The sequence below is a fragment of the Myotis nattereri genome (genome assembly GCF_964212035.1).
Source record: "Myotis nattereri genome assembly, chromosome: 19".
In the NCBI taxonomy this organism is placed as follows: Eukaryota; Metazoa; Chordata; class Mammalia; order Chiroptera; family Vespertilionidae; genus Myotis; species Myotis nattereri.
Window position 1 is genome coordinate 15,269,232 of NC_138095.1, and position 12,612 is coordinate 15,281,843.

General features: G+C 62.0%; 1 protein-coding gene across 1 annotated transcript; it reads left to right on the top strand.

Annotated features, from left to right (window-relative positions):
- Positions 1-397: 397 nt before the first annotated feature.
- VSIG10L2 (V-set and immunoglobulin domain containing 10 like 2) lies at positions 398-10,821 on the top strand (the record flags this gene model as incomplete). The annotated part of the gene is made up of 13 exons (XM_081113734.1): positions 398-488; positions 830-901; positions 2,005-2,334; positions 2,580-2,855; positions 4,543-4,818; positions 5,360-5,608; positions 6,341-6,601; positions 8,117-8,407; positions 9,176-9,472; positions 10,019-10,141; positions 10,386-10,410; positions 10,500-10,552; positions 10,724-10,821. The coding sequence occupies 13 exons, from the start codon at positions 398-400 to the stop codon at positions 10,819-10,821; spliced, it is 2,442 nt and encodes an 813-aa protein (XP_080969860.1).
- Between the last annotated feature and the right edge of the window lie 1,791 nt (positions 10,822-12,612).

The following is a 12,612-nucleotide window of genomic DNA, read 5'->3' on the forward strand; positions in this document are numbered from 1 at the left end:
TCAAAACTACCCCAAAGTTCCACAGTTCACCGGTCAACCCCAAACCGGACTCCAGAGCTCCCGCCAGGGTCCACGTGCTCCTAACAAGACGTGAGGCGAGCGGAGGGCGCAAAGGCCACAGAAGGGGGAGTCTGAACCTCAGATCCCCGGTCAGGAGTGCTGCACGGGGGGGGGGGGGGGGGCGGGCGTACCTCCTGCATTATGGATGGAGTGAATCACCTGGTAAATAATTCACCCGTAATCGGGGCAGGGAGGTAACAGGAGAGCAGGGGTGAAGGTGCCAAGGGCTGAGGTTGGCAACCCGAGCCAGGACCCCATCTTTCCGGCGGGCTTTGCCTGGGGAGACGGAGCCCGCGAGTCGGGCAGGCTCCGCGCCAGACGGGCGGCCACGCAGGCGATGGGGGCCGTGGGCAGCCGGCGGGCCCTGCGCAGACCACCCAGCTTCCTGCTGCTGCCACCCCTCTGCCTGCTGTGTCTCGGGGCCTCAGGTGAGCGATACTCAAACCACCCCCACAGGATCCCATTCCCACTCACGTCCCATTATTTCCTCCCCTTTCTTTCTTTTGTATTTTTTTAAAAAAATATGTTTATTGATTTCAGAGAGGAAGGGAGAGGGAGAGAGAAATGTCAATGATGAGAGAGAATCATTGATTGCCTGCCTCCTGCACACCCCACACTGGGGAATCGAGCCAAAGCCCAGGCAAGTGCCCTGACTGGGAATCGAACCATTGACCTCCTGGTTCATAGGTCGATGCTCAACCACTGAGCCACGCCGGCCGGGCATTTCCTCCCCTTTCTTCCTCGGGATCCTTCTTTCGCACTCACGTAGCCATCAAGTCCATGCGTGTCATTGACCTGCTAGCCATCAGCCAGCGTGCTCTGAGCGGCTTCTGCCTGTCGGGTGGGGGAGGCGGGGCCCAAACAGGGCTCTGCATCACCCTAGAAGCGCGGGGGGCAGGGGGGGCATCCCGAGGACCACTGCCCAGCTGTGAGCATGCGAGTGACCTGGTTTCATTCTTTCTTCCAAGCCTGGTGGTCGTCAGGGCACAGACAGCTGGTGGGACGGGAGAGAATCCGTTTCTGGGTTCTCATCCTTCTTGGTTAACTGAACCTCAGAATTCTGCCTTCGATCCCCCCCTCCGACTCCAGGCCTGTCTTCTCCTCTCTCTGGAGGAGCCGACAGCCACGGAGAGTCTCAGCCTGGGTGTCCGACGGCGCTCTGCTGCAGCCCCACCGCCTCCCGTGTGGCTTTGGACACGTGATTTCGTGTTTCAGAGTCTCGGGATGTAATTATTGTAACAATTAGGGGCAGCGGGTCCCGAGGGGAGCGTGCAGGACAGAGCCTCGCACTCAGCAAAGGCAAGCTGGCGTGATTTGCTCCTGTGGCTCGGTTTCCCTGCGGCCCTTATGTCAGTCCCGCGCGCTGGGGCTGTCAGCACGTTGGAGCCGCCTGGCAGCAGGGGCAGACACCCCGGTTCCCCGGGCGGATGCGGGGGTCCGTGCCAGGCCTGGGCAGCCTCGCCCCGTGACAATGAGCTGATGTCTGACTCTCTGATGGACTCCATGGGAGTCCCCGTGGGGTGGCTCATTTGTCACTGCCACCCTGGTGCCTGGCACGAGGCAGGCACTTGATGGTGTAAACAGCTGACACGTGAGTGGATGCTGGATGGGCCGATGGCAGGCAGGCAGTGCCTTCCCTTTGCCGCTGGGTCTGAAACCCCTTGGCGCCCTTCCCTGAGGTCCCCGGAGCCCGGATGGCCAGTGGCCACACAGCTCCCCTGACTCTCGAGTCGTCACCTGGCCGGTCCCCAGCCTTCTGCTCCTACGGCACAGCCGGGCCGGAGGCTGCAGGCTCCCCCGGAAACCGTCTCTGCCCCAACTCCCCAAGGGCTTGTGCGGTCGGATCCAACCTGCCCCGTCTGTCCCGGCTGCAGAGCAGGCTCTGGGCAAGGAGGGGGCAGGAGAGCTCGGCAGCTCAAGTGTCCCGCGTGTCACTGTCCCCAGGGCAGCCCGACGAGGAGGTGGCGTCCGTCCAGGGAGTGCGGGGCGGCTCTGTGGAGCTGGCCTGTGGCTCCCCGCCCGCCCCCGTGGTGGTCTTCTGGAGCTTCACGCCCCTGGGCTCGCGGATCCCCCGGCCGGTGGCTGTCACCAGTGGAGCCGAGTTCAAGGTGGAGGCCGGGGCCTCGGCTCTGGGGACCGTGAGCCTGCGGAACAGCAGCCTGGTGCTGGGGGAGCTGCGGGAGGCTGCCCGCGGCCACTTCCTGTGCCAGGCCCTGCACGCCACCGGAGGCCGGCTGCACACCGCCTACTCCCACTTCAGCCTGGCCGTGCTGGGTGAGGGCACGGCAGGGGCCTGGGCTTGGGTGCTGTGCACACGGCGTGCGCCCCTTTGCATGCGCTGCCCGCTGGGTGCTGCGGGGCCCAGGCGCTGCAAGGCCACGCCCGGGGAGGAGGAAGCCTGGGGTGTTCGGGAGACTGTGGGCCGGCCGGCCCCCAGCCAGCGAGGGCTGGGCCACCGGGCACAGCGGGCACGGCCTGGGTCTGCGATGACCAACACAGGGCCTCTTCTTTCCTGGCAGTGCCTGTGTCGAAGCCTCAGGTTCGGCTGAGCGAGCCGTCCCCCGTGGAGGGGACATCGGTGGTGGCCACGTGCACAGTGCGAGAGGGCACGGAGCCCGTGACCTTTGCCTGGAAGCATCAGGCACCCAGAGGCCACGGGGAGGCCCCGCTGGGGGTTAGGGAGCGAGTGCTCCTGCTGGACCCAGTCAACCGGACACACCTGGGCTGGTACGTGTGCAGCGCCCACAACGCCGTCAACCAGCTGAGCAGCGACGGGGCCTTCCTGGACGTCATCTGTGAGTCCGATGGGTGTGGGGGCAGGTGGGCAGGGCCAGCACCCAGCTACCCACTTCACTCGGCCTCCTGACACACTCCGGGCCCCCGGGAGTGCCCCAGCCTCGGGGTGCTGCACCCACTGGTGCCAAATATGGCTCCAGGACACGGGGTTGTAACCTTGTCAAGGTCACGGGCCCCTCTTCCCAGGAAAATGCGCCTAGATTCGCAGTCACAAGTTTACCCACCGTTCAGGGGTGGCCCCGAAAGCCTGCCTTTGGGTTAAGCCGGAAGGACTCTTAGGGACCACCGGAACCCGAGGAAGCAGGGGGCATTGTGGGTAAAGAGGGCACCGGTGGGTCCCTACAGGGACTTCTGAGAGCAAAGGAGGGGTTAATTGCAGAACCAAGAACTCCAACGCAGCCAGCGAGGAGGAAGTAGCCAACTATGCAAAGTGGAGGCAAGACCAGGAGAGTTGGTTCAGGAACGAGGAGAACACGGAACAGGAATGAGCTTCTGAAAGGGATGGGAAGTGGGAAAGATGAGGACCAGACGGTCCAGAGCAGCGCTGCCCAGCGTGGCGGCCACGCGTGGCCCTGAGCACGCACACGTGGCCGAACCAAACAGATGAGCTTGGAGTGTCAGGTGCACACAGGATGGTGTCGCTAAAGAAAGAATATAAAATAGCTCGTCAGTAATTTTTATATTGATTATACACTAACACGAGAATATTCTGCATGTATTTGGTTAAATAAAAAAATTTAAAGTTATTAACACCCACTGATGTTTTCTGCGTGGCTGAGTTCAGGTGCTTTTCCTTTCGAAGATCTGGCTACTGGGGATTTAAGCATCTGTGGCTCACATGGCTGCTGGCCAGTGCTGGCCCGGAGGCTTTAAGGAGCAGGGACTGACGGGGTCTCGTCGGTCTTGTTTGAGGTGGCTTGTGGCAGTGGTCGGCAAACTGCGGCTGGGCAGACCGCGGCTCGCGAGCCACATGCGGCTCTTTGGCCCCTTGAGTGTGGCTCTTCCACAAAATACCGACTTCTGCGCACGGGCCACGGAGTTTCAATCGCACTGTACGTGCCGTGCGGGCCCGCACGTGGTATTTTGTGGAAGAGCCACACCGAAGGGGCCAAAGAGCCGCATGTGGCTCTCGAGCCGCGGTTTGCCGACCACGGGCTTGCGGGAACTGTAGGGTGAGGACTGTGGAGGAGACAGCCGAACAGTTCCTGGGAACGATGCAGAGGCAGAATAGAAGCGGGAAGATAATTCCGTCCTTGCCAGGAGTCAGGGAGAAAGGACACAGGGGAGAGGGGAAGGCGGAGACCCCAAAGAACTGGAGAGAGCCGGCTGCTGGGATCATGCCCGGGCACTGCCCACCCTGTTCCCTTCCCGCTCGTCTCGAGGGACCAGCTGGGCCAGTTCCTCAACGCCAGGCAACGTGCCCACCCAACTCGGGCCTGTCCCCTACCTCAGTCCAGCCCAGCCCAGCCCAGCCCCAGCCTGGGGCTCACTCCACAGACCCCCGTCTCCCACACTGCGCTGTGCCTGTGGCCCCTGGACTCTGGCTCCTCAGGGGCCTGGCAGAGTGGTTGATGCCATTGGTGCGTAAGATGTGGTGGCTGGATGGCGAGTAGGTGTGGCGGTGGTCACATGAGCGGATGCAGGAATGCAGACTGGACAGGTGTGACGGCCTCCCCTGCCCCCCAGATGGTCCGGACAAGCCTGTGGTCACCATGGAGCCGCCGGGCTTCACCGAGGAGGGTTTCTGGGCCAGCGAGAAGGAAGAAGTGACTCTGAGCTGCCTGGCTGCGTCCAACCCCCCTAGTCACTATGTGTGGCTCCGGGACCACACGCAGGTCCACACCGGGCCGACCTACACCATCGCCAGCGCCAGCCGCTCCCACACTGGCCTGTACACCTGCCTGGCCCACAACAGCCGCCTGGACACCCGCACGCAGACTGCCATCCAGCTCAGCATCTACTGTGAGTGTGTGCCAACCCCACCCCCCACCCCCGACACCCTGTGCTTCTGCAAACTGCAGACGGCCTTGGGGAGTGGGGCAGATGTTGGGGGGAGGCAGGTCTGGGGGACCAACTGGAGGTGCAGAGCAGGGGGAGAGGCTAACAAACCTTGGGGAGGGCAGGGAGAGGGACAGCCCCCCGCCCTGTGCAGACAGCCCTTCTGAGGGGTTGTCCCCACTGTCCCCGGACTGAGCTGCGGCACAGAGAGGGGCAGAGTGAGGACAGTGAGACTCGGTGCCCAGGTGAGGATGGCAGTGGGGCATGGGAACACTTCCTGCTGGGGCTTCCCCAGGGATTCTGACCTCCCGCCCAGCCCCCAAGCCATGCCCCTTGACCTGAGAGCTCAGCCTTTTGCTCACCAGCCCCTCAGAGGGGTCGGTCTTCCCTGCTCACCCACTTCTCCCCACGTCCATCACCTACCAGGACGCCTCTGGCCCCAGGGGAGCTGGCGCATGGGCAGTGTGGCCTGGTCCAGCCCCATCGGAGCCCACTTGTCCCCCAGATCCCCCCGAGGGGCAGCCCTCCTGTGCAGCTTTCCCCGCCCCCGGGGCTGTGACTTTGGTCTGCGCCTGGCCTGGGGGGCTTCCAGCTGCCCAGCTGCAGTGGGAAGGGCCCCAGGGAACGGGCCCTGCCGCCCTCAGCAATGTCACCTGGAGCTACGCAGCCACCCAGCTGCCCAACGGCAGCGTCTTCACCTGCACCGGCCAGCACCCCGCCCTGGCGCTGCCCGCCCCCTGCAGGACCGCGCTGTGTGAGTGGACACGGAGATAGCCGGGCTCTGACACCCCAGGCAGAGGAGAGAGGAGGGTCAGGGGGGAGGATGGAGGGGCCCTGGGTCTGGGTGGGACTCTGACCACAAACTCTGAGACTTTCCACACAACAGGGAGGTGGCAGTACTCAGCCCAGACCCCACCTCCCAACTTCTCTCCACCCCGGCTGGTCTCCCCCTGCACTGAGGCCCGTCCTCCTCATCTCAGGCTTGGGAGCCTGTGACCCTCCCCCCCCCTCCTAACTGTCTCCCAGCCTCCAGGGTCAGCAGGCTCTCACCCCCCACCTCCTGCCTCCCCCCCCCCGACTGCCCCCCCCAAACCCCACATACAACTCTACGGCTCTACTGCATGCTGTTCTTGAACTGTGCCTGGAACTTTCTCTCCAACTTGGAAACTCCTGTCCATCTACCAAAGACCAAGTTCAACGTCATCTTGTTTACCAAGTCCTTCTCCCTGAGGCCACAGATAGCTGTCTTTCCACCTGCACCCCAGCATTCATCAGGCTGTATTGTAACTCTTTGCTAGCGTTTGTTGCCACTATTTCTCTGGCACATGGTCAGCCTTCAACAAATAATAAATGAAAAAATAGATGAGTTGACTGAGGAAAGGGAGGAATGGGCGAGTGAACCAATAATGAAGGAGGGAGGGACGGGCGGGGCCTGTTGGGTCTCCTTCCCCCTGGAGGGTTATGCTGAGCTGTATTCCCTCCTCAGGGGAACCCCGCCAGAACCCTGCGTGCTGGACCATGGCCACATCGGGGGAGCAGTTCATCATGCTGAGCTGCGAGTGGGCTGGCGGCGAGCCCCCCGCCCTGCTGAGCTGGCTGGATGGGCAGCAGCAGCCGCTGGGCAGCAGCAGCGCCTCGCTGGCGGTCCACCTCCTGCCGGCCCGGGGCGACCTGGCTGGCAGGGCGTTCACCTGCCAGGGCACTCACCCGCTCAGGGTCCCCGGTCCCCACTGCCGGCTCCAGCTGGGTGAGTGGAGGCTAGGGACTGGGTGCTGGGACGGGGTGGGAGGAGCAGCCCTTCGGAATGGGGCCAAGGGGCTGGGGGCAGCTGTGCTGGGGCGCAAAGTGAGTCCAGAGACTGGTCAACTCACCTCCCAGGGACTCAAGTATTTTTGATCCATAAAATCAGGGGGTTTAGTCTATGTGTGTGTTGACCAAAAAAATATAATGTGAGCCATATATATACTTTTATTTATTTATTTTTGTTGTTAATCCTCACCTGAGGATATTTTTTTCCACTGATTTTTAGAAAGAGTGGAAGGAAAGGAGGGAGGGAGGGAGAGGGAAAAAGAGAGAGAGAGAGAGAGAGAGAGAGAGAGAGAGAGAGAGGGAGAGAGAACCATTGATGTGAGAGAGACACATCAGTTGGTTGCCTCTTACACCTGCCCCAACTGGGGGAGGGGAGCAAACCTGCAACCCAGGTGTGTGCCCTTGACCAGGAATCAAACCTGCAACCCTTTGGTGCATGCGCCGACGCTCTAACCACTTAGCAACACCAGCCAGGGCCATATATAGAATTTTGAATTTTCTAGTAGCCACATTAAAAGAAGCAAAAAGAAATAGGTGGAACATTTTATTCAACTCAATATATCCAATATAAGATTCTTTCAATGTGCAAATTACTAAGGAGGTATTTTACATTGTTTTTTGGACTGTCTTCAAAATCTGGTGTATGTATTTACAGCAGCAGTCACGTGTGGCTGGGCAGCTCCCATCTAGCCAATGAGGGGCTCTGACTGTCTGCCTCATTTGCATCAATTTGCATGAGAGGTGCCCGATTGTATTCCCGACTTGAATTCATGTTTCAGGTGCCAGAGGTCTTTACCTCTCTCACTCCCTCTCACTCAGCTTCCTTTCTCTGTCTCCTGTCCCTGCCAGTCCCATTTACTGTTTAAAGAAGCTATACATTAGAGTAAAAAATGCGAGAAAAGCAAGCAGAGGAGCCGTTATCTATAATCATTCTCACAAAATGAGTTACATCTTAGTCCCCAAGGCTCGGTGAGCAGCCTGCCTCAGGGGCTCTGAGAAATTCCTCAACCCGAATATTTCCCTCCCTTGTTACTCAGTCTCGGGACTGGGCTCCCTGACACCTGACCTCTGGGTCGTAGGAATCCTCCCCTAAAAACCAAGCACCTGCTATGAGCCCTGCCTGGGCAGGGCGGGAGGTGGCAGCCCCTGGGGGGCCCCTGGGGGAAGGAAGCCCTGCGCCAGGTGTGGAGAGGGAGGAGGTGGATGCCCAGGTGAGGGAGGCAGGCGCAGAGCCTGGGGTTGGCAGGAGGAACACCGCTATCTATCATCACCTAACTTTGGAGCAGGTGGCGATAGGAATCTGCATAGAATTTCAGAGGAGACGGACCGGCCCAGGACTGCCCCCACCCCTCTCCTCTCTCTCCCCTCCCCCACCGCTGGCCAGCACCTTCCCCTGGGCCTTCCACACCCCTGGCTCAGGGGACAGCTCCAGCCTTGCTCTCTGTCCCTGCAGAAGTCCCACAGCTGGCAGTGGCTACGGCCCGGGTGTCGGTGCTGGAGGGGCAAGAAGCCTGGCTGCGGTGTGTCCTCCTGGGGGGCACACCACCTGCCCACCTCCTCTGGCTGGGACCCCAGCGGCAGCTCTTGGAACCGGGCGATTCCGGATTCATGCTGCACCCCGAGGGCTCCCAGCTCCACCTTAGCATCCGCGGTGCAGACCCAGCTCGCCACGGGGGCACCTACCAGTGTGTGGCTCGCAACGCCGTGGGCAACAGCAGTGGCAGCATCCTGCTGGAGGTCCTCCGTGAGTGTGTGCGCATGTGTGCAAGTGTGTGTGTGTGTGCGTGTGTGTGTGTGTGTGTGCGCATGTGTGCGTGTGTGTGTGCGTGTGTGTGCATGTGTGCACGTGTGTGTGTGCGTGTGTGTGTGCACGTGTGTGTGTGCGTGTGTGTGCGTGTGTGTGCATGTGTGTGTGTGAGTGTGTGCGTGTGTGTGCACGTGTGTGTGTGTGTGCGTGTGTGTGTGTGCGTGTGTGTGTGTGTGTGCATGTGTGTGTGTGAGTGTGTGCGTGTGTGTGCACGTGTGTGTGTGTGTGTGTGCGTGTGTGTGTGTGCGTGTGTGTGTGTGTGTTGGTGGGGCATTTGTGTGTCCAGGGAGGTGGGAAGCCTCCAGCCCCATGTGGCCCTGCAGGTGGGAGGCACTGGAATTCCTTTTAGCATGTGGGCCGTTAGCTCCCGCAGGCAGACAGCCCCTCACAAACACGACCCTCCAGGGCTACTGGCCGCGAGGCACACGCACTCTAGGACACAGGCCAACAGCCCCAGACGGGCAGAATCATCTCCTTTTCCTCAGTTCATAGGCGAGGAATTGGGCCTAGAAAGGGAAGCCAGGGCAGCACTGGCCCCACGCCAGAACTGAGCACGTCTGCACCTTTGCCAGCTCCCGATGCAACTGGAGCAGATGGGGCGCAGAAGCATATGCGCACCTGGGCGCACATGGACACACACACGCACTCACACATGCACACGCGTGGTGGTGCACATGCCTGCATGTGTCCCACCCTCGCCCCCAGGGTACCCAGCTCCCCCCAACGTCACCATCAGCCGCCTGACCTACGGGAGGCACCGCAGAGACGTGCAGCTGCAGTGGGCGGTCGCGGGCCCCGGCAACCTGACCGGCTTCCTGGTGCAGCGCAGGGCGGGCGCTCCGGGCCCGGGAGCTGCGGCCTGGGAGACAGCGGCCGGCGACATCGAGCCGGAGAGCAGAGCCCGACGGCTGGGGGGCTTGGACCCCGGGGTGCTCTACGCCTTCCGCATCCTGGCTCTGAACCACCGCACGGCGGGACATCCCTCTGAGGGGAAGATACCAGGTGCTGGGCTAGCGCCTTGCGAGGCTCGCCTTGCCCCCCAAAGCTGAGCCCTGCCCATCTTCCTCCTCACAGGGCCCCCCCGACTCCATCCCTCTGCTCCCTCCTGCTGGATCCCTCCCGCCCCATCTCTGTCCTCTCCCCCGCCTTCCCTCCCGGGGAGACCCGAGGTGTCAGCCGAGGGGTAGGAGCCATAGTTCAGCTCGAATCAGAAGCAGGGAAGGGGAGATGGAGGGAGGACCGCCTCTGTGCCTCAGTCTCATCCCGGGGGCACACGGTGGGCCCCCGGCCTCCCATGCTCTCCCCGTCCTGGGGACTCCTCATGACACGGCAGCTGCCGAGATAACTGGCCCGCTGCCCCCGGTGCCAAGCACAGGGAGTTGGCTGGGGATCCAACTCAAGAGCACGGGGCACACAGGCGCTCTGGGGCCAGCCTCGCCCCTGATCACCCACCGGGGGTGCAGGGGGAGCTGGCACCCTCTGAGCCACTGCTGCCAGGTTCAGCCGTGGCTCTAACCTACCCTGTGCATCCACTGCTCTCCCTCCCAGCGGACCCGCCCTTCAGCGCCTACCCAGCTGTGCTGGGCGCCGCGGGCACAGGCATGGTGGTGGCGACGGTGGCCTCTCTGCTGGTGTTCCAGTACGTGGCCCGGCACCCGGAGGCCTTCCCCTGTGAGTGGGAAACTGAAGGGTGTGGTTGCTTGACCCCAGAAGGCAGCCAGGTCTCCATGACCCCAGGGAGATGCAGGACCGTCCCCCCCATCCCTGGGGTAGGACAATGTGAGATGCTCCTGGGGCCAACCCCGGCCTCAGGCACCCCCTTGGGCTCCTGGTCTCTGCGGGAGCCTCTGGGGAGGAGGGCTCTCCTGCGACCTGGGCTGCTGCTCATGAAGGCGCCCCTCCCCCTTGTCTGCAGGCCTCGGGCAGCTGCTCATTCCCACGTGAGTGCGGACCCCATTCGGGGCTCGGGAGGAAGCGAGGCTGGGACGGTGTGGCTGTCACTAACCTCGCTGTCCCACTTCGCCCTCAGGGAGCAGAGCCACCCACACAGGGGCTCGGCGGAGGGCCCCGAGGCGCAGGCAGGTACGCGGCATCTTATCCCAAAGGCGACTCATGTTAAAGGGGGCCGGTCCCGGGTCTCATGTGTGATGCACGATGTCTCTTGTCCTCTAAGGACCACCTCGGACTCCTCCCCCCCCACCCTCCACCACCCCCCCCCCAGGCACCTCTCTGTCTGTTCATTCTGCTCCGCAGGCACTGAAACGCCACCTGCCACCCCAGCTTCGGATCCGGCACAGGAGTCCATGGATGCGCCAGTGAACGTCACCATCACAGTGACCGCAACACCTTGAGGCCCAGGAGGAAGCGGGGGACAGGGAGGGGGTCCCCACTGTCACACTTGGTCCTAAAAGCAAGGTGACACCAATGCCCCCTCCCCGCTTCACGCCCAGCCTTACACCCGGTGCGAGGCCAGCCCATGGCCGCCAAGGACTCAGCGAGAAGGGAAGCCCTGGCCCCGCGGTGAGACAGACAGGACATGGGCCAGCAGGTGCCTGTGGGCAGCGAGACGCGGTGCTGGAGGCACAGCCTGGTGCCCCGAGCAGGCCGGGCGCCGAGCAATCCCTAATAAACCTGCTGACACTCTCACCAGCGGGGGTTGTTCCACTGCAACTCCCAGAGGGAAAGGCCGCCCCAGGCTCAGGTGGGCCCCAGTTCTCCCGCCGGGAGGAGGCTGGGAGATGGGGTGCAGGATGTGGAGGCACGAGTCCCCTTCATTCACCTGCAGCGACACGGTCTTCTGGCTCTTTACTCTCCACGCCTCAAATCCCTCCCGAGGACACACCCGGTTACAGGACCAGCCGTCAGCGCTGGTGGCAGAGCAGGGCCAGGGCCAGGGCTCCGTCTCCTCCCTGTGGGGGAGGAGTGGCCCCAGGCCTGCAGGTGGTGAAGAGGGACAGGACGCAGGTGCCAGGCCCCCGGGTCTGTGCCCATAAGGGGAGCAGAGGCCACTCCTGCCCCAGGCGGGGGCGCTGGCTGAGAGGGGACCCAGGCTGTTCCAAAGTCCCTCTCTGCCAGCCGCCAGCGTGACTCACTGGCTCCAAGTGTGTGTGTGTCTGAAACACTGAGAAACACAAACCGATGCTTGTTTGGGGCTGGCCCTGCAGGGGATGTGGAGGAGCAGCCAGGGCCTAGCCAGCTGCCAGGAGGAAGGCAAGTGGCGCCCAGAGGAGTGGGGATGGGACAGGAACTGAAGCTGCCTCAGAGGTTCTCACAGATTCAGGCTTTATTAGAAAAGGGGTGTTGGGTCCCCTCCGAGCCCTCAGGACAGGGCTCCGGTTTAGGGAAGCCTTATTTAAATGTGGGGGATTGGGGAGAGCGGCTACAGTGTTTGGACAGGTTCAAGCCTTGGACTGATGAGAGGGCACAGTCCTCTCATGGCCACATGCAAGTCCCAGCTTGGAGGGCAGAGCCCTCCCAGCACAATGATAGCCAACAGCTAGAGTTGTAAGCTTGAGCCTGTGGTCCGAACACGTGGCCCCAGGTGTCTGAGTGATGTGGGCTTGATAGAGTTCAGGTGCATGCAGTTGAGTAGGATCAAAACCCAGGAGAATGTTGTAAACATCTTGACCACGCCCTTACTTTGCCTCGTGGAATTTGGCTATAAAATAAAGACACAGCTTGTAGTCCGTGGCACTGTCTCTCTCCATCAGAGAGGACAGCGTCCCACCCAGACCCGGCTCATTCTCTTGTCTGTCTTTTCTCAATCCTTCACCGCCCCCACTCGGGCTCACCGAACCTGGCTGAGCTGACTCGGCACATAAGGCGCCCGATGTGGGGCTGAGTATGCCATGGCCGTGCCGGCTCGCCACAGGGAATAGATAGGACAGGGCCCCACTCCATGCAAAGGACCCTGTTGGCTTTTGGGTCAGCAGCACAGACCCTGATTTTGTAGGGCAGGAACCACCTGCTTCTAGCCCAGAGCTCACAGTACCATGAGGAGGGACCATCCACGCCCCCTCTTCATGCCCCTCTCCCACTCTCTGACCTGCCTCCCCCTCTTCATGCCCCTCTCCCACCCTCTACCCTACCTTCCCCTTCTCATGCTCCCCTCCCACTCTCTGCCCTGCCTCCCTTCCTCATGC